At 43.4% G+C, this 20,995-nt stretch overlaps 1 protein-coding gene across 5 annotated transcripts in view; it reads right to left on the reverse strand.

The window, feature by feature from the left end:
* The window catches only part of Dixdc1 (DIX domain containing 1), an 86,570-nt gene that overhangs the window by 13,478 nt on the left and 52,097 nt on the right, over window positions 1-20,995 (reverse strand). For all 5 annotated transcript variants that reach the window (XM_085688731.2, XM_048417270.3, XM_048417271.3 and 2 more), the window contains 10 exons: window positions 19,170-19,259; window positions 18,096-18,149; window positions 16,676-16,726; window positions 14,268-14,372; window positions 13,802-13,855; window positions 13,287-13,379; window positions 13,137-13,208; window positions 12,026-12,115; window positions 11,355-11,522; window positions 10,758-10,824 (listed from right to left, as the gene is read on the reverse strand). In XM_085688731.2, coding sequence (XP_085544857.2) covers window positions 10,758-10,824; window positions 11,355-11,522; window positions 12,026-12,115; window positions 13,137-13,208; window positions 13,287-13,379; window positions 13,802-13,855; window positions 14,268-14,372; window positions 16,676-16,726; window positions 18,096-18,149; window positions 19,170-19,259 — 844 coding nt within the window. The remainder of the gene's footprint in view (window positions 1-10,757; window positions 10,825-11,354; window positions 11,523-12,025; window positions 12,116-13,136; window positions 13,209-13,286; window positions 13,380-13,801; window positions 13,856-14,267; window positions 14,373-16,675; window positions 16,727-18,095; window positions 18,150-19,169; window positions 19,260-20,995) is intronic.

Here is a 20,995-nt window from a genome sequence, read left to right on the forward strand (position 1 = left end):
ATAAAATCTTTAAAGGGAAAATAAAATAATATAAAAAGAACAAATCATGTAAGGATGGGAAATACCATAACACAGAAAAATTGAACCCTATACAGTTCTTTATTAACTTTAAATTTTAATTGATAATAAGCTAAAACAACAGCTACTAAAAGATATCGGATTATAGAAAAAAAAACTGATGAATTAAACCAGTCTATATATTTTAAGGATGTCTTAACTTCAGAATGGAAGTCAGAAAATGCGTTGTGTTCGGGGAGAGGTTATGCCTTTTTTTCTACAGGAAATGAAAAGCTATGGATTTCCTCGAAATTAATAAAGATTTGACCAGGGGAGACCTCTTGAAAATCTTGGCTGCAGACATCAAGGAGGAAACCAAGAAAGACTACAAGACAGCTGACATATATGCTGAACCCTCTGCATGAGAACAGCTCTGAGTTGGATAAGATGATAAATTTTGTTGGCTACAGAGTCCTCATGACAGTTTGGTCATGCAGTTCAAACAAACTTATAAAGCTGGAAGATACCTTTTACCTGATCAAACATAGAACAGAAAACCATCTTTAGTTGATCTGTGCACACTACACATTCCATATTTGTATTGATGAAGATATATATATACATATGTATATATGTATGATATATATACATATAACCTTTAAAAGTTTATATGTTTTCAGAACAAAAGGACCAGACACCAATGAAGACAAGACAGATAGCCCAGGTGACCCAGCCTCTCAGAATGCCTCTATTGCCATTTCCTCAAAAATCTGCATCCAGGACAACTTCAAAGCAGTTAGCTAAGATGACCCAGCCACACAGACTACTCAAGGACTTCAGTTAAGCCCTGCACTTTCCCATCACATAGAGAATAGAAAACAAGTGATACAGCTAGCTCTCCCAAGACTTGACCATTATTCTAATTTTCTCACGGTCCCCTAAATATGTCACTGCTCCTAAACAACACGAAGCAATTTTAAGAACATAACACCCACATTTCTGAGAGGTCTCTGATGGTGTTGAAGACTAGATAGTTACAGCCTTACAATTTTCCTTGTTAACAAATTCAGAAAAGAAACTCACAAAAGAGATGTAAAGTTTATAAAGGTTTGGAGACATAAAAGCTTAAGATGTTTATTTAAGAAAATGCTTTAAGGTCTAAAAAGATACTTTTGTTGCTAATACAACATAGAAAGTGATTTAGGTACAAAACTCAGCAAGATAGGACGATAATAGAGTACTTTCTCCAAAGTTGCCAAATACTAATGGACTGAACATTGTGAATATAATTCTTACCAGATAATTGTTCTTACTGTATAGAGTTTATTGATGATAGAAAATGAGCCTTTTATTAGACTAAAAGTGGTGAGATGCTGAGATAAACTTTTTGTGCACTGTTTGAAGATGTATGTCTGTCCTTCCTCACCTGCCTAAGGCACTTTCTGATTGGTTTAATAAAGAGCTAAATGGCCAATATATAGGCAAAAGATGATGGGAGGGACTTCCAGGGAGAGCTAGGAACTCTGGGAAAGGATCTGAGGTATAGCAGGAGATCTGCCAGTCAGACACAGAGGAAGTCAGGCTTTGGGAGAATGTAGATTAATATAAATGAGTTAAGTTTTTTGTTATTGTTGGGTTTTCAAGACAGGATTTCTCTGTGTAGTTCTGGAGCTTGTCCTGGAACTTGCTCTGTAGACCAGACTGACCTCAAACTCACAGAGATCTGCCTGCATCTGCTTCCCAAGTGTTGGCACTAAAGGTATGCACCACTACCACCTAGCTTAGATTAATTTAAGTTTTAAGAGCTAGTTGAGAACAAGCTTAACTGGGTCCAAGTTTTCACAGTGAATAAAAAGCCTCTGTGTCATTATTTGGGAGCTGGAAGTTCAGAGAAAGACCTGCTATAGTCACATTACTAAAATCCCTCATTGGCACATTTTTATCACAACACTGAACACATTAATCTATTATTTATAATTCCTGGTCTCATGGGTCCAAAATCCTTGTCACACTTGGGTTTGGCTCTGTAGATTGATATGGTTCTTAGCAATGACTTTTTTTCTTGCTTGCTTTTGGGAATCTCTCTCTCTCTCTCTCTCTCTCTCTCTCTCTCTCTCTCTCTCTCTCTCTCTCTTATTTTTTTATTTTTACTATTTATCTTTATTCTATATGTATTGGTGTTTTGCCTGCATGCATGTCTGTGTGATAATGGCAGATCTCCTGGAACTGGAGTTACAGACAGCTGTGAGCTGCCATGTGGGTGATGGGAATTAAACTCAGGTCCTCTGGAAGAACAGCCAGTGTTCTTAACCACCGACCCATTTCTCAAGTCTGGGAATGTCACTTAATTAAAGAAAAAAATTTGCACTTTTGTGTGTGGGGGGGGGATGGGAGCATGATACACACATATGCTGAGGTCAGAGGAGAACCTGAAGAAGCTAGTTCTCTCCTTCTACCATGTAGGCTTCATTGTTTTGTTTTTTGTTTGTTTGCCTTTTCTGCACAGGGTTTCTTTGTGTAGCCCTGGCTGTCCTAGAACTTGCTTTGTAGACCAGGCTGGCCTTGAATGCAAACATCTGCCTTTCTCTGCCTCCCAAGTGCTGGGATTAGAGGGGTATGCCACAACTGTCCAGATGGTCCTCACAAATTTTTAATGAACATTAGATACCCTGTGTTAAGGTAGTAGATAATCCCAGTACTCAGGAGTTCAAAGGAATATGATCATGAGTTTGGCCACAGTGTGACTCTATAGATATCAATCTATATAGATAGAGAGAGGGAAAGCGGAGGGAGAGAGAGAGAAGGAGAAAGAGACAGAGACAAGAGAGAGAGAGAGAGAGAGAGAGAGAGAGAGAGTCAGGGAGAGTAAAAACATCCATGGAAATAGTATGCTGTGTCCTCTGTGAGCACAGGAGTAGTGACAGCTAAAGGAACCTAGACAGCAACCTAGCTGAGGCTGGGACTTTGTTACTAAGGTATCTTAGAACATACCCATTTTCCTGTTCCTCCAGATTTCTATTCAGGGGAAGAGCTGGCTTCCTGGAGGTTTGTCCCTGATGGCATAGATGAGGGAGACTCCTGTGACCCTGTCACTCTGCCTGCTTCCACCCCCTAGAACAGGCGCCTTCTAAAGATCTGTGCCTACAAGTGTCCTCCTCTGCTTCATGATGGAGGACTATGCACTTTCCCCTCCTCATGGCTGGAATAGATCTTCATCTCTGCCTAGTGCTGGGGCAGGGTGGGGAGGGTCTGCTCCCTCCAGGTGTCTTTTCTCCACAATGGACAACAGTCCATATAGGGCCTTGTGTTTTTGCAGTGGAAGCACTTCTGTCCTCTGGGCCTGCACCAACAGGGGAGGTTTTCTTTTGACTCTGCCCCCACAAACAAACATTTTCATGCACAGAGTAGAATTCCATGGAAAAGTGTCCACGTGTTATAAACTCTTACGTCCTCGGCACCTAGGGCTCTCTACTTAGCCTTTAACAATATGGGGAAATCTTAGCAACATTCTTTTATCTGTGGCCCAGTGGCCCATTACCCTTCCTGGTTTCACCACACACAAGCTGGTGCTAGCATCCTTTTGCTTTCTGGAGCAACCTGTGTTCTAGTCTTCTTCTAGGCTGGCTAATTTCCCTATGACCTCATCTCTCAGATGGGTTCAAAATTTGTGACTTTTTAGGTTAGCCAACTTTCTCTTGTTATTAATGCTTTCTATACTCCAGGCAGAATTCAGAATTATACTTTTTTTTGGTTTTTCAAGGCAATTACACTATTTTAAGAAGTTCACATTTTAAGAATTAAGATAGAATTCACATGAGGTGACACCATTTTTAAGTGTGCCATTCAGTGGCAGTGCATCCACAAGGCTGCACAAGCATTCACCACTATCTACCCCCAAATATGGAAACCATCCCTGACAGAAACCTAACTGAACATGTAGCACTGTGGTACAGGTGTGCCCACATATACATGTGCACAGTATAAATAAATGAATGTAATAAATCATTTCTTCTCTTGTGAAAAGCAGTCATTTACCATCTCCCCTTCCTTCTTGACTTTGACATGTGTCTAACCCAACCTTCTTTCTCTCTAATTTCATATAAATGTACAAATGTAATATATGTCCTTTGGGTTTTTTTTTTAAGATTTATTAATTTATTTATACAGTATCCTGCCTGTAGGCCAGAAGAGGGCACCAGATCTCATTACAGATGGTTATGAGCCACCATGTGGTTGCTGGGAATTGAACTCAGGACCTCTGGAAGAGCAGTCAGTGCTCTTAACTGCTGAGCCATCTCTCCAGCCCTGTCCTTTGGGTTTTTAAATATTTTTCCACTTTGTGTGTGTGTGTGTGTGTGCGTGTGTGTGTGTGTGTGCGCGCGCATGCGCACACTCCTGTGTATGTGCAAGCTAGGGATCAGTAACAGATGTCTTCCTCAATAACCTTCTGCCTTACTTTTTGAGACAGGGTCTCCCAGACTGGGGGAGACTAGTTGGCCAGAAAGCGCCAGTGACCACCTGTCTCTACCTCCTCAGCACAAGATTATAGGAGTGTGTTACCATACCCAGCTTCTTACGTGGGTGCTGAGGATTTGCACTCAGGGTCTCACAGTTGGGGACAGGCACATTAACAAGTGACCTGTCCTTTTGGGTCTGGCATCTTATAGTTAGCATAATGTATTTTCAGAGCGCATCTATGTTCTAACATGGATCGGTACTTTATTCCTTTCTATAGCCAAATATGATCATTTCACAGTTGACAGCCATTTGTGTTGACTTTACAGATTTGAACATCTGTTTTCAATCCTTTGGGGTCTATACCTATGCTTCCTGTGATAATTCTGTGCTTAGATTTTTGGGAAACTGTTTCCTCAGTGGCTGCAACCACAAAGCAACACAGACGAGTTCCATTTTCCCCACGTCTTTCGATAGCACTTATTACTTTACATTTTTTAGCCTCATGTGATTTTGATGTCATATTTAGAAATTCATTGCCATATAAAATGTATATTTCTCCTTCTTTAGAAGTTGTATAGATCTATCTATTACATACATATGGTAATAGGTCGAGATCCTATGTTGTAGGATATCTGCTTGTCCCAGGTCAAATGACTATACATATATGGGTTTACAACCCCTATACGAACTCTCAATTTTATTCCACTATGTTTGCTGTGTTACCTTTAAAATCTGAAATAAGGGGCCAGAGGGATAACTCAGCACTTAAAAGCATATACAAGTTCTGTTCCCAGAACCCAGGCGGTTCACAACACTCTGTAATCCAAGCTTCAGAGGATCCAAAGCCCTCTTCTGGCCTCTGCAGGCACCCACATATATGTAGTATGCACACACACATGCACACGCACATACACAAATAAATAAAATAAATCTTTAAAAACACTGAAATGCTTGTTGTTTCTCCTCATGAGTCAAGGACAGGAAAGGAATTTGGCTGAGAAAATTTGGAAAAGGAAAAGGGCACAGCCAGAGTGGGATGGAAGGAGTTCTGGACCTGCTACAACTGCCTCGGGTATCGTGACCCCAATAGTTTGCCGGTGATTTTCAGGTGAAGTCTCATATAATGCTCAAATCTTTCAAGACTGTCTCCATTCGATAACAAAGAACCTCAGACCAAGTGCCATTGATTAGCATTCTTGTCTACAGTCATACACTGTGGATTGGCAGCCCCAAAACTGCACTGCAGATATGTCTGATTTTATAGTCTCTCTGTTTTTCCTCTCTGTTGGTTTGCATTCAGTTTGAGGAATGAATTTCAAGAGCCTTTGAACTTATGAAGAGGAAGGAACATCTCATTGCCATTCAAATCCATACCCTTGATGCTCAGAAAAGCGCAGGGATTAGACTAAAACTGCAATAGTAATCCTCATACAAGAATGCTTGAAGCCACATGGAATGGAAAATATCCCTAAAGAGACTGTGAGACAGTCTAGGTCTGGGACGAGGCCTCAAATGGCATCGCAGAGCATCAATGGCCAAGGGCTAGGAAGAGAAGGAGTCAAAGGGGGGATTCAGAATTCGCATTCAGAGAATACAAGGAAAGCTGACTGCAATGAGAAGCAGTAGCAAGCCTGCCTGGCTCCTTCGCGCCTGCAGTCTTTCTTTGGCGATACTATAGGGATGCTCAAGGCGCCGGCAACTGGACATCACTGCTCAGCACTGGAACTGACAATGAAGGCAAAGCTTGAGATGCATCCACTTGGCTACACAATGAGAGTGTCGTCTGCAACCCAACAGTGAGGACAAATGGAATAACTGAGCAGAGCAAGAATGAACTAGACTGGGTGGTAAAGGACAGACATGGCCAGAGAGACGGCTCGGCAGGCGAGCGAGCTTGCCGCACAGCTGAGTTTGGTTGCTGGAACCCACAGAGTAGCAGAGAAGGGACTCCTGAAGCTGACCTCAAGCCTCTACATGTGGACTGCGGCACATGGGCGCACAAACACATACAGTCAACAAATAAATGTTAAACATTTTAAAAAAGAAATGAAAGAGAGTAAGTATAGACCCATTCAGAAGTCTGGCGTAGGAGATTAAAAGAAGTCTGTAGTTAAAGGCCTTAAATAATGACCTGGACTCGCAAAAGTTTTAAGACAATCCCCGAAGAAATTGGACTCCCTGCCCCTAGAAAAAGCAGACTTTTGTTTGTGTGTGGGTCTGTGTGTGGGTCTGTGTGTGTGCAGTATTTGAAACTAGAGTGATCTAGATTTATGGTTTTTGTTTTATGGTTTATTCAGCACGAATGTTTTGAGTTTTGCAGTTTCCAGATATTTCAGCCCATGTCAGCAGCATTCTCCATATGGCTGGTGGTAACAACATCATGAGTCCTCATATTCCTAGAGACAATATGACTCTTGTTTGCTCAGGAAAAAATCATAAAAGTGAAGCACTGCACAAAAACATCTACCCAGAAACTGGAATTATGAAAAAAACAAAATTTCTGATTAGCACAGAAACAGACTCATTGATCAGTGGAATCAAATTAAAGACCCAGACATAAATCCACATGCCTTTGAATACCTGATTTTTGATAAAGAAGCCAGAAATACACACTAGAAAAAAGAAACAACATCTTCAACAAATGGTGCAAGTCAAACTGAAGATCTGCATGTAGACAAATCCAAAGAGATCCATACTTCTCATCCTTCACGAAACTCAACTCCAAATGGATCGAGCACCTCGACATAAAACAAAATACACTGAACCTGGGAGAAGAGACAGTGGGGAATAGCCTTGGACACATGGGCACAAAAGATGACTTCCTGAACAGAACACCAGTAGCACAGCACTAAGACTGTTAAGGAATAAACAGGACCTCATGAAAGTGAAAAGCTTCTGTGTGACCAAGGACACCATGATTTGGGCAAAACAGCAGGCCACAGAATGGGAGAAGATTTTCACCAACTACATTTCTGATAGAGTCCTAATCTCCAAAATATATAAAGAACACACACACAAAAACTAGATATCAAGAAAACAACCCAATTAAAAATGGGATACAAATCTATGACCAGGTGGTGGTGTTGCACGCCTTTAATCCCAACATTGGGGAAGCAGAGGCAGGCGAATCTCTGTGAATTTGAGGCCAGCCTGGTCTACAAAGCAAGTTCCAAGACAGGACTGTTAAACAGAGAAATCCTATCATGGGGGTCAGGGGAAAGAGGAGATACAAATCTAAGCAGAAAATTCTCATGAGGAAATTCAAATGGCTCAGTGTTGCAGAATATTTGATTGCACTGTGATGCCTTGAACCAGGGGACATAGCCAGCAACTGTAACATGAAGGCCGGCTTGTTGGGGTATCTGTCCCGCCAGTACCCCATAGCCCGCAAGCCCCAAAGAAAATTACACATAGGACTCCATAAGATTATAAAACTGATTGGCCCATTAGGCCAGGCTACTTATTAGTTCTTATGACACGTATTACCCCATTATCCTTATCTATGTTAGCACATGGCTCCGTACCTTTGTCAGCAGGGCAAGTTACATGCTGTCTCTTCGGCGGTCTGCTCAGGAGTGGCTGAGGAACCTCCCTGCTTCCCAGAATTCCTGTTCTCATTGCATCACCTCTACTTCCTGTCTGGTTTTCCCGCCTATACTGCCTGCCTGACCAATCAGTGTTTTATTAAAATATGATTGACAGAATACAGACAATTCTCCTGCATCATTTCCCTCTTTTTTTTTTCTAAACAAAGGAAAACAGCCATAGTTCATTTGTTGGGAATGGAGTAGGGTTATCTGTCTATTGTGTTATTTTCATTGGTCAATAAAGAGACTGCCTTGGCCCTTTGATAGGACAGAAAATTAGTTAGGCGGAGTAAACAGAACAAAATGCTGGGAAGAGGACAATGGGGCAGATGCCATGGAGCCAGCCACCAGGTCAGACATGCTGAATCTTTTCTGGTAAGCCACCACCTCGTGGTGCTACACAGGTTATTAGAAATGGGTTAATCAAGATGTGAGAGTTAGCCAGTACCTAACTCTCTAGAGATAATGGGCCAGGCAGTGTTTTAATGAATACAATTTGTGTGTTGTTATTTTTGGGGCTAAGCTAGCCATGTGGGAGCCGTGCGGGATGAAAAGCAGGCCTGCCCGCAGTTCCCTACTACAAGCAACTAGGATTAACCATGGAGAAATCAAGAATATGGATAGAGAAGACGCACAGGAAGGAGTAGGGAGGGACTTAGAGGCTTCATGGTCTTGTCGATCTGGGACTTGTGGAGTCAGAGGTGCGTGCTGGGTCTTTGGTGAAAAAAAGGGAAGGTCAGTTGGTCACTCCTCCTTCTTTGCTTTGATCTTTCAGGTTTTCATCAGGGAAATACAAATCAAAACCATCTTGAGATTTCATCTTACATCCATCAGAATGGCTAAGTAACAGCTCATGCTGGTGAAGATATGGAGTACGGGGAACACTCATCCATTGCTGGTGGGAATGCAAACTTGAACAGACAATATGGAAATCAGTGTGGCAGTTCCTTGGGAAGATGGAAATAGATCTACCTTAAGATCCAGCTATACCAGCATTTACCTAAAGGATGCTTCATCCTACCACAAAGATACTTGCTCAACCATGTCCATTGCTTCTCTATTCATAATAGTCAGAAATTGGAATCAACCACGATGCTCCTCAAAAGACAGATGGATTTAAAAATATGGTACACTTATATAATGGAATATTACTCGGTCATTAAAAAGAATGAAGTAATGAAATCCATAGGTAAATAGATGAATGATGTAGGATTCCCCTCTGTATGCTGTGACTATGTTTTATTACCAGTGGATAATAAAGAAGCTGCTTTGACCTACGGCCACAGAATATTGTCAGGCTGGAAGAGACAGAGAGTAGATGGAGTCAAAGAGACACCATGTAGCTGCTGAAGGAGGCAGATGCTATGTGGCTGCCCAAGAACAAGAGGTAACGAACCACAAGCCTCGTGGTAAAATACAAAATAATAGAAATGGGTTAACTTAAGATATAATAGCTAACTAGAAATATGCCTGAGCTGTTGACCAAATAGTGTTATAATTAATATAGTTTCTGTGTGATTATTTGGGTCTGGGTGACCAAGAAACAAATGTTCAGTCTCTGTTTACAGATGGATCTAGAAAAAAATCATCCTGAGTGAGGAATCCCAGGCCCAGAAAGACAAATATGGTGTGCATTCATTTATATTTGCTGTACTGGATGGTTTTGTGTGTCAACTTGACACAAGATAGAGTCACCAGAGGAAGGAGTCTCAGCTGAAGAAATGCCTCCCTAAGATCCAGCTGTAAGACGTTTGCTTATTTAGTGATCAGTGTGGGAGGGCCCAGCCCATGGTGGATGGTGCCATCTTTGGGCTGGTGGTCCTGACTTCTAAGAAAGCAGGCTGAGTAAGCCATGGGAAGCAAGCCAGTAAGCAGCTCCCCTCCATGGTCTCTGCATCAGCTCCTGCCTCCAGGATCCTGCCCTGTTTGAGTTCCTGTCCTGACTTCCTTCAGTGATGAACAGTAATGCTGAAGTGTAAGCCTAATAAACCCTTTCCTCCCCAGTTTGCCTTCTGATCAGCACAGAAACCTAACTAGGACACAGGCACAAGTCAAACATGGTGTGTATTCACTTATATGGATGGATGTGGGGAGCTGGGATGGAAGGATCGAGTGAGGAAGAGGGGAGTGGAGGATAAGGAAGGGAATACGGGGAAAGACAGCTGAAATTAGAGCCATTTAAGGAGCAGTCTGGAAATCAAATATGAAGAGACTTTGTAAAATATACACATTAATGAATGCAATTTAAATAAAATTATCCAATAATGGGGGAGCCAGATCTCCAACTGGATATCTCATTGTCAAATGAAGCTCCCAATACCAGGATTGCATTACATATAACTGAGTTGTTGGCCAAAGGGGTCCCATGAGAAACCCCAGACAACCCAGGTTGTTGCCAAGCCTATAGATTGCTCTCCACAGACTGACAGCAAGGCCTCACACCTGCACTGAACATGAAGAAGACAAGCTGGTGTCTACATGGTGCCTTCAGCCCTATGTGCTAGTTAGTATCTGTGGTCCAGAAAGATGATTTGCATGCTACCAAAAGAGAACCAAAAAAAAAAAAAATGAGAGGGGGGGGGAGAAGAGGAGGAGGAGGAAAAGGAGGAGGAGAATGAACGGAATAGGAAGAAGAAGAGGAAGAGAAGGAGGAGGGGAACCAAATTTCTAGTCTAATATTTCAGACATCTTTACTTTGTGATAACGAGTACTTACTTGAATTAGGGGGCCAGGATGCCCGGTATTCACTGCTTGCTTGAGTTCTGAGTGACCTGCCCCGAACCTGGAGAGTCATAACGATGTGAAGAGTTATTTATTATCAGCAGAAGGATTTACCCAAAAATTTAAAACAGGAAAGGAAACAAAAATTATGTCCTCTACCACAACATACAAAATGTGACATATTTATCTTAGTAGCATGTGTAGCTACAAAAGGCTCTCTAGTTTCCAGTGCTCTCCCCATGTGTTTTCTCACCCAGAGTCAGCTCCTCTTGGAGTGAGGGGAGGAGAATAAGCAGCAGGGATCCTGGGGACTCAGGAACCACAATTCCTTACACAGCCACACAGCTGCTGAGCACCAAGTTACCACACATTCCTTCCCTGGATTGTCATAATCATCCACAGTCAGTTCCTCTGAGATGGAAGCCCCAACGAAGCCCATCTGGAGCCCTCAGCAGGGTCTTGTTTTATTATCATCATTATCACTATTATCATCAGCATCAGCATCATTTTGATGCTGCCTTTGCATAATAGATGAACCCATTAGACCTGGCTGCCCCAGGGGATTGCCTAAACAAGACATCGCAGTATTACCTTCCTCTCTTGTTTCTTCTGTGTCTCCATGACGTGCAGACGCTCCATGAGGCTGGAGATGCCCTGCTCCAAGCTGTCAATGGTGTGATGCTGAGGATCGTGGCCACTGAAACTGTTGCGAAGGCTGCGGAGAGCATCTCGCACGAGCTGGAGGTCACTGGTCTGTGGCTGAAATGACAGGCTGGTGGCGGGGAGCCATGCCGTATTCCCATCCCTGTCCCAACCACCGGGCTGGAGAGGACTAATGGGAAAGTTCCTAGGATAGAGGCTTGAGTTCTGTAGAGGAAAATAAGCCTCCTTCGATACTTACTGGGTGCCTACTAATTAACTCTAAAGATTTAAAGTTTTTTTGTTTTTTTTTTTTTAATGTATACAGTATTCTGTCTACATATATGCCTGCAGGCCAGAAGAGGGCGCCAGAATGGTTGTGAGCCACCATGAGGTTCCATTCTGGAAGAGCAGTGTTCTTAACCGCCGAACCATCTCTCTCCAGCCCCCTTTAACTCTTAATTTTAACAACTGATTTTTAATTTTGGATACTGGATGCCTTGCATCTGTATACACCCATCAGGTGCAAGAATCAAAGGCCTGGAATATATAAAGCTTAGTCCGCTGGTGATCGCTGGGGCGTCACTCTCACTTCAGCTTGTTGTCTAGTCCTAGGCACCTACCCCTCTGTGGGTGATCGAAGCAGCACCCCTTCCTGCTACTGGAAGAACAAAGCCATTGCGCTGAGAGCTGTGACTGTTGTAATTTGTCACCTAGAAGAAGAAACAAGAGCTGTTGACAAGATAAATAATTGCAAACCAAGACATCTTTTTCTTTACACTCTGTGCTTTCCGATGTAGCATGTAACTATTTACTTGTTTACTGCTTAGAAGTCTTATGTGGAGGCTACGGAAATAGTTCAGCGAGTAACAGTGTCTGTTTGATCCTGATAACCCATGTAAAAAGCCAGGTGAAACAACGTACATAAACCTCACATTTCTAAGGTGAGGTGCGAGTTAGAGACAGGAGAATCACCCTGAAGCTCATGGGTCAGCTAGTCCAGTGTATGCAGCACAAGAGCGAGCCTGCTTCAACCAGGCTGAAGATGAGAATTGGTGTGTACACACGTGTGCACGCATGCACGCGCACACACACACCAAATGAAAAGAACATTTTTAGGGTCATGAATGGGAATGTGGTCTCCCTTTTCCCCACTGCTGTATCAGGGCTGCAGTTGACACTCAGTAAGCATTTCGAACGCAGAATGAATGAACTGGACCTTGGCCTGGAAGCCCATGGCCACTCCAGTACTCTTTATCAAGACTGCAAGAGCATGGGTATATCTTTTGGTGTTTTTGTTTTGCTTTATTTTTCAAGACAGGGTCTCTCTGTGTAGTCCCGGCTGTCCTGGAACTCCTGGCCTCGAGCACATCATACTGCCTCTGTCTCCTGAGTGCTGGGATTAAAGGCGTGTGCTGCCACCGCCTGGCCTAGAACACTTGTATCTTAAATCCAGCTCTGTGCTAGGTGGATTTAGTAAGACTGTATTGAGTTGCTTATGTAATTTCATAGTCTCCATTATAACAGAGAGGGTCCCTGTTATTTTCATGTTTCATTTCTAAATGTTAGACGCTAGGTACCACACTCCAGTCCCCTCGGTGCTGGAGAGTGAACCTGGTACCTTGAGCACACTAGACAGGTGCTCCACCACTGAGCTACACACCCAGGTCCTGGAATCTGCACTCAACACCTCACTATATAGAATCCTAACAAACTCGGTCCTGTAACATGTACCTCGTCTGCCTCTCTTTTCATGCAGTGAGCCAGAAGGACATCTTTATGTTCTAGCTCCCGTTCTAGATCCACCTGGAAAACAGAGCAAATCAGGAAAGTGTTTCCTTCAGGTCAATGGGTCAGGCAGGCCAGTGGCTGTTGCATCCTGACCTGCTGGTAGCTGGCATCCGAGAGTTTCCGGAGTGCTTCTTCCAACTTGGCCTGCTGCTGCTGAAGGAGGCGGTCCTTCTGCCCCAGCTCTTTCTGCAAGGGAGATAAGCTTCCAGAGGTGTGCAAACACAAGGATATCAAGTGGTTCACACTCTGTACACCCTTCCCTGTGAAAGGAAGAGCCTCAGGGACACGGGCTTCCTTCACGCTATGCCTGGAAGGCTTCCCACACCGTCACAGTCTTACACGGTGCCAGGATTCTTAGAAAGGCAAGAAGGGAGCAAACTGCCTGTAGGAGGGCCACTAAGGGCCATCCTCGCTACTGAGAGAGAGGTGAGTCTGCCACCAACTCTTCCCATGTTCCTGTGCTATGCTCCTTTCCAATGTTATCTATGCTTCAGAGATAATGGAGAGATTTTCTACCGGAGAGCAAAGACAGAGTTGAATATGGAAGTGCTCTTTGAGTATCAACTAACATGGTATTCACGAAAGGTCACCAGGAGGGCATTTCTTACTTTGTATTCTCCTAAGAGTCGGTTCCTCTCGTCTAGCTTCCTCTGCAGATCCACCTGCAAAGTAAGAAAGAATTCAGTGGCATGGAGATATTATATACCAACCCTTAGGGAAACCAGCCGCTTGGCAACAAGAGTTAACAACAATATAGTATAAAGCACAGAGAGGGCAGGCTGTGACAAAACACACACCAGCTCCCCATGTCTTTAAGCAGACGGTAAAGACACAATTTGACCTTAGTGTTCTCCGAGCTGAGGCTAAGTCAAGGACCATCTGAGGTGCTGCAGGCTTAGGTGCTGTGACCTAAGACCAGAAATGGGTCTTATGGGAATAAAAAGAACTATAGACACGGAAGGTGGGCACCCAAGGACAAAATAAGGAGACTACAAGGGCTGGCTGAGCAACCTCCGCGTAGCATCCTACGTGACTAACGGGCGCTCTGAGGTATTGTTCACACATTTAACTCACGTTCTGGTTGTGCAGCTCATCCTTGTCCATATTTGCCCTCAGAAGCTCTTGCTTGAGCTGGAGAACAGATGTGTCCTGCTGAGTCAACCTCTGCTGCAAGGCATCCTGGGGGAATAGGGACACCCACCATTGCAGTCTCAATGTATCACCCACCCAGACAGTGCCTCTTACTGAGCTCCTCGCTGCGCATCGAGCATTAGTTCTGTCAAATGAGGGGGGATGAAGGGAATAGCAAGGACTTTGCCACAAGGACCTGGGTAGAGACTTATCTCCCCTCTTCCAAGATACCATCATCTACAGGGAAATCACATCCATTGCCCTACCGAGAGAAACCAGGTTTTCCCTCGCCTACAGCTCATTCTAATCAGACAAGAAGAGGGTAGCTTTTGAGAACAGACAGACATAGATCCATGTTAAATGTAGTCCCCCCCCCAGTTTTCTCATCTACCTCTTGAGTATATAAATAATCCACCTGATTTAGCGCCTTCTCTTTCTGCCTAGTCCCCATTTCCTAGAGCAGTGGTTCTCAACCTTCCTAATGATGCAACCCTTTAATACAGTTCCTCATGTTGTGGTGACCCCCAATCATAAAATTATTTTCATTGCTTTATCTTAACCACAATTTTGCAGCTGTTATAAGTCATGATGCAAATATATGATATTCATGATAGTCTTAGGTGATTCCTATGAAAGGGTCATTGACCCCCAAAGGGGTCGCAACCCACAGGTTGAGAACCATTGCTCTAGGTAGTATAGTATGGCCTTGAATTCATGGTTCTCTTACCTCAGCCTCCAAAATGGTAAGATCTCAGATGAGTACCAGATCTAGTAGGGAACCCATTTTTAATCACCCAGGTGACAGGTCAGTACATGGCAGAGGCAATCTAAGATGTCCCTGATATTTGTAGCCTAGCACATTTCCAAAGTGCACCGCACGGGATCACGGGGTAGATGATAGAGAATGACAGGGAAAGGAGCCTCTGTGGCAGCTAGTCTTAATGTTTTGGGGGGCTGCTGAAAACAATTTTCAAAGCTTTCATTTCTGTTTGTGGGGTGTGCACATGTGTGTCTGTGTGTCTGTCTGTCAGTGAAGTTCAGGTCCTCCGTAAGGGCAATAACTCACTTAGTAAATGAGCAATTTCACGATATACCTTCTGAGATCCTTCGATGTGGCATTATTCACAATGACTCTTTAAGCCTATCAGGAATCTCTCAAACTCATTTAATCAAAGGGCACACTACTGTTTTGAAATACTTCAAAGGGCTGAGGTTACGGAATGTGCTTTGGGAAATATTACCGAGTTACTCTTGGCTAGTCAATGAAAGTTTGTGCAAGACAGAGGGGAACAGTAGGAGCTTTAGGTGAATACTTAGATGTTATAGTCCCATTTGTGTAAATAACATATATTCAAGGTTATTAGCTCAAGCATTGTATATATCAGCAAAACAGCTCCCCCAAAGTAGCTAGTCTAAAATGCCACCGACAGGAAACTATCAAACATATACATGTATTAGTTATTATATATATATATATATCTTTAAATTTTAAATATATATGCACAAATCTATTGTGAGGCTAAAGAGATGGCTTAGTTGTTAAGCACACCAGTTGCTCTTCCAAAAGACCCGAGTTCAATTCCCAACACCATATGGAGGCTCACAACCATCTGTAACTCCAGTTCCAGGGAATCCAACACACTCTTCTGGCCTCCTCAGTTACCAGACACGCAAGTGGTGTAGACATATACACAGGAAAAACATCCACACACATAAAAATAAAATTAAAAAGAAAAGCATTTACTATAGAACCTCTCAAACACAGTGCTAAGTGAAAGAAGCGCAACGCCAAGCTGTGCTTGCAATATACTATTATTTGGGTTGAAAAGTGGGAGAAAGCAATAAATAGACATATTGGATAACTGTTGCCTCAAGAGGGACAAAACTGGCTGAGGTGGCAGTGGGGCAGGATGGGATGGGGCGGGGTGAGGCAGAACTGGTGGGAGAATTTTCATAGTCTATCCTTTTGTGTCTCTAAACTGTCAGAATGTTATTAACCATTCCAACCATTCTCTTCTCTTTTCTCCTAAAAAGGGCATTCTTTTGAAGTGAGAGAGTGGGGGTGCTCTCACACAGAGAAAGTCAAGGTGGCGCAGAGGCAAGTGACAGCACCATGAATCACAATATGAGACATAAGCCTCAGCAGAACAAAGATGTCTTCCTCAGCATGTCTCTGCCCACCACAAAGCCCCTCCTATACTCCTAGACCAAGCCTGGTAAAGACTCCTAGCAAATCCCAACAGTCCCCCAGTAGCCAGCTCTCAACGCTCACAAATAGCTCACTCGACCTCACAGAGGCTTACAAAGAATAAAATAGCAAAGAAAGAAGGAAAGCAATGTCTGCCTTTTACCTTCACCCCCTGCAGGTTTCTGGCTTCTTGCTTGCATTTCAGCAGCTCCCTCTACAAACCAAACACAGTGAGATCAGATGGTGGCGCCTTAGCTGTCTCATAAGCATTACCTCATTCTGTCCGCAAGAAGACAAAACCCAGTTGGCCATTCCGTGAGGACTAACCCATCAGCTGAGGCACAAACAGATGTAGTCCCGAGAGCAATAAAGGCTGACCCTCGGAAACAAGACTAAGACCCCTCTGTCCTGTGGCACCCGCCACTGAGCTGCCCAGGCAGAGGAGAGCCGTGCTTAGAAGACACCCCTCCAGCCCCACGGACTCTCCACCACCAGGAAGACTTGATCACATCATCTAAATCTCCACTCAGACATGCGAAGCCTATGCCTGCTGCTGCTGAATAGCTATTTCGATTTCATTTAACTTCAACAAAGGGTTGGCATGCTTCTGATTCGCCCAAAGACTTCTTGTTCTTTGTGGACTGGGGTTATTGTTCTTGGTGGTCCAAACAAGAATGAATTTGGTCTTATAATAGAAAATTAAGTAATTAAATTTCCATATATATGAGTGTGACTAAAAATAGGGATTTTAGGAAAGCAATGCCTGTTACTGAGACCCGGGTCTATTATATCACACAAATGATTCATAATTAGCACATCTAAAATTGGGTTTTAACCTGGCCTCCGACAGATGGGCTCAAAAGTTATCAAAAATGCAGGTCTAAGTGTGTATGCATGCATGCAACCCAATTTCTGGGGAGAGATGCTCAGTCATGTTGCTCTACCACTGACCTAGATGTCCTTGTTCATACCTAGGACTCAATCCTTTCATTTTGTCTTTTACTTTATTGTGCTATTAGAGGTTGACACAGTGCCTTGCACATACTAAGCAATCACTCCACCACTGATCTATAGCCCCAGTGCTGACCCAAAAATTAAAACAAGCGGACAATCAAAACAACAACAAAAGCACTGACCTAAAAGAACTCTGGAAAATATTCATAAAAAAGAACCACACAAATAGACACCCTCCCCTTCTTTGGGGCAGGTTCTGACTATGTCAGTCTGGTTGGCCTGGAACTCAGAATGTAGATCAGGCTAGACCCTAATTTATATACCACCATGCCCAGTCTAGATTCATCTTTTTCTCTCAATTAAAAAAGAAATATAGAAAGATCTCAAATTTACAGAAAGGTACTCCCCCAAATAACACAGATAACTATGATATAGCACTAAGATTAAAAAGGTGTTACCACTGTGACAAAGTTCGGATGTTTCTCTCCTCCAAAGAAAGACACAGCACAGAAGAGATCCAGGTAGCCCCCGGCACCACATCACTTTCCCTCCCCAGAGCTGTCCCAAGGCTGGCTCATTATGCACCACAACTGCTTTCAAAGGAGGAAAATGTACACGTCCTGTCCTACCTTGAGGTCTTGATTCTCCTCCATGCTCTGATCCAGACGGCTGCGGATTATAATCTAAATATAAGACAAAGATGGTCATGCACTTGCACTGTTAAGTTCATAGATCGTTCATTCAACAAACACTCATTGAGCATTTATTAGAAACCACTTTTGTACTGTGAATACATGTTCTCTGATACAAGCATAAGCCAAAATGCATGACATAAAACAATATGATGAAGTTTAGGTAAGTGTGTGTCCTGGGAGTCAAGGGAGAAAAAGATGAAGTTGAAAAGGAAAATGGGAGCCAGACTATAAAGGGCCAATGAAGTCAATGGGGAAATTTATATATATACTGCTTTTTAACAGTATTTCTTTTTATTCTCTCTAATTATGTGTAGCTGTGTGTCTGCCTATGGGTATGTGTGAGTGCAGGAGCCTGGGAAGCCAGAGGTAAAAGATCCCCTAGCACTGCAGGGAGCCACACGACATGGGTCTTGGAACTAACCTTGGGTTAAGTACTCTTAACCACTGAGTCATCTCTCCAGTCCCATCAGTGAAAAATTTTATACAAAGGGAAGACGACATAAAATTATCCTTAAATTTTAGGAATAGAAAACCTTAGTTGAGGACCCACTGAAACCGGGGTGTGTGGCACCCAATCATGGAGACTGTGTGCTGCCCACACAGCTCTACAACTCTCTAGAGAGAGCTGAGCTCATGGACAGAAATCCATCTGTGAGAGCGAGCGGAAACACGGAAGACAGACGACACTGCCCAGTGACGGTGGACAACTGGTCCAGGTGCTGACGCGTGTATCTACATCATAACACAGAGAAAAGAAAAGTTTCGTGGAACCCGGCCATAAACTGCAGGGGAGTAGAGCCTTTGGTGACCTAACACCTTGGATCAGTGTCTGACTTAAAGAGTCAGCATTTGCTGGACATCTGTTGATTAAAATCAATGAAGAAACCAGGAAGGAATAATCAAAACTGGTAGGTGAACTCCAGGAGTCAGGAGAGAGTATTTCAAAAAAGTGAGGTCAAGTGTGGAAACATGCCAGGCCTAGTATCCCGCCACAAACATGGAGCTCACCAGTTGTTCCTCGGGGTTGACTCCTGGTTCACAGAGGGCCAAGGGTCTCTCCTGTTCATCTTCAGGTAAGGAGCCATTGAGTAGTAAGGCCTGGATAAACCACAAAGGGAGGGAGGGGTTGAACTCCCCGCCACCTGATTCAGTCTAGAGTCAGGCTGGGTAAGTTCCCCATAAATGGAAGCCTCCAGACGACATAACAGGCTTCTGAAGGAAACCAGACAATGACCTCTGCTTATTTCCATTGGCCCCTTCTAGAGGTCCCTGTTACAACTCCCTTCCCTCATTTTAAACATCATCTCATGTACTCCAGGCTGGCTTAGAACAGCAAAGGATGGCTTTGAACTTCTGGGTCTCCTGTCTCCACCTCCCATGTGCTGGGATTTCAACCATGTACCACCATGCCTAGTTTACAAAGCGATGAGGATCAAACCTAGAACCCCATGAAACTACAAAGATACTGTACCAGCTGAGCTACACCCCAACACCTATGGAGCACAAAGACACTGTACCAGCTGAGCTATACCCCGAAGCCCATGGAGCACTTTCATCTTTCTGGACACACACAGACCCTCTGCTCTGAGCATTTTTTTGTCTCAGAAGAATTACTAACAAACCTTCCCTTCAGAAGTGTCCAAACACATTTCCAAATTTCCAACTAGAACTCTTCAAACACAGCTCTTCCAGCCGACTGGGAATCTAAAATCAGTGTGGAATTATCTTTCCTCAGAGAAGTATATTACAATGAACTGTTTGAAATCCATTTGAAAACACAGCCTTGGGACTGTTTGCTTTTTGTTTGTTTGTTTTAATAATTCTCATTTTCACCCCCTGAGGCAACATGAATAGAAGAAAGAAAAATCTTTCCAGAGATGGCCTCGGTCATTTCAACCCCAGGCTGTTTTGCATTCGTGCATTAGTGAGTACAAAGGGGGTGGACACACCCTGAAGCTCAGGAAGCTCAGCACTGGGGCCCTAGGACACTGCCTCTCCCACGAACCTACACCTAACATGGTATTTATAGTTTGCAATCTCATGCCTTTCCTTTTACATTTTATTTATTTTGAAATTTATGTTTATTTTTTATCAATCGATTGATTGTTTTAGGACCTTACTATGTAGCCCTGGCTGGTCTGGAATTCTGTAGCCCAGGCAGGCCTCAAACTCACAGAAATCTATCTACCTCTGCCTCCATGCAACACCTTGCTCCGATAAAATTTACTTTTATTTTTAATGTCTCTGTGTGGGTTTGTGCACATGAGTTCACTGTCCACGGAGACCAGAAGAGGGTGTTGGATAGCAAAGATATGGAGTTGTGATCCTTGTCTCACTGGGGTGCTGGGACACGAACTCAAGCCTCCGTAAAAGCAGAGGCTCTTAACCGCTGAGCCATCTTTCTGTTGAGCATATCTGTGTGTTATGTGTGGGTGCATGTGAGCCATGGATATGTGGTGGGGAAGTCAGAGGACAGCTTTCAGGAGTCAGATCTCCCCTTCCACTATGTAGGTCCCAGGGATCGAACTCAGATCCCCATGCTCGGCAGTCTATGTCTCTGCCTGCTGAACCATCCCACCAGCCTCACAATCTTATTCTTAAAGCTGCATCCAAGTACACAATCTTATTCTTTAAGCTGTATCCAAGTATACTTTAGAGCCCTCAAATTTAGAGATCTGCCTGCTCAGGTATGCATTATGAAATACACCAGGTGAGTTAAAGATTGGAAATTTGTGGCAGCTTTGTTTCAACTTGAAAGAGATTCAGAGGTTAAATAAAACCTCTTTAAAAAATATAATACAAATTCATCATACACGATGATGAAGAATGCTCTA

This window comes from Myodes glareolus, chromosome 4 (assembly GCF_982192425.1).
Source record: "Myodes glareolus chromosome 4, mMyoGla1.1, whole genome shotgun sequence".
NCBI classification, from domain to species: domain Eukaryota; kingdom Metazoa; phylum Chordata; class Mammalia; order Rodentia; family Cricetidae; genus Myodes; species Myodes glareolus.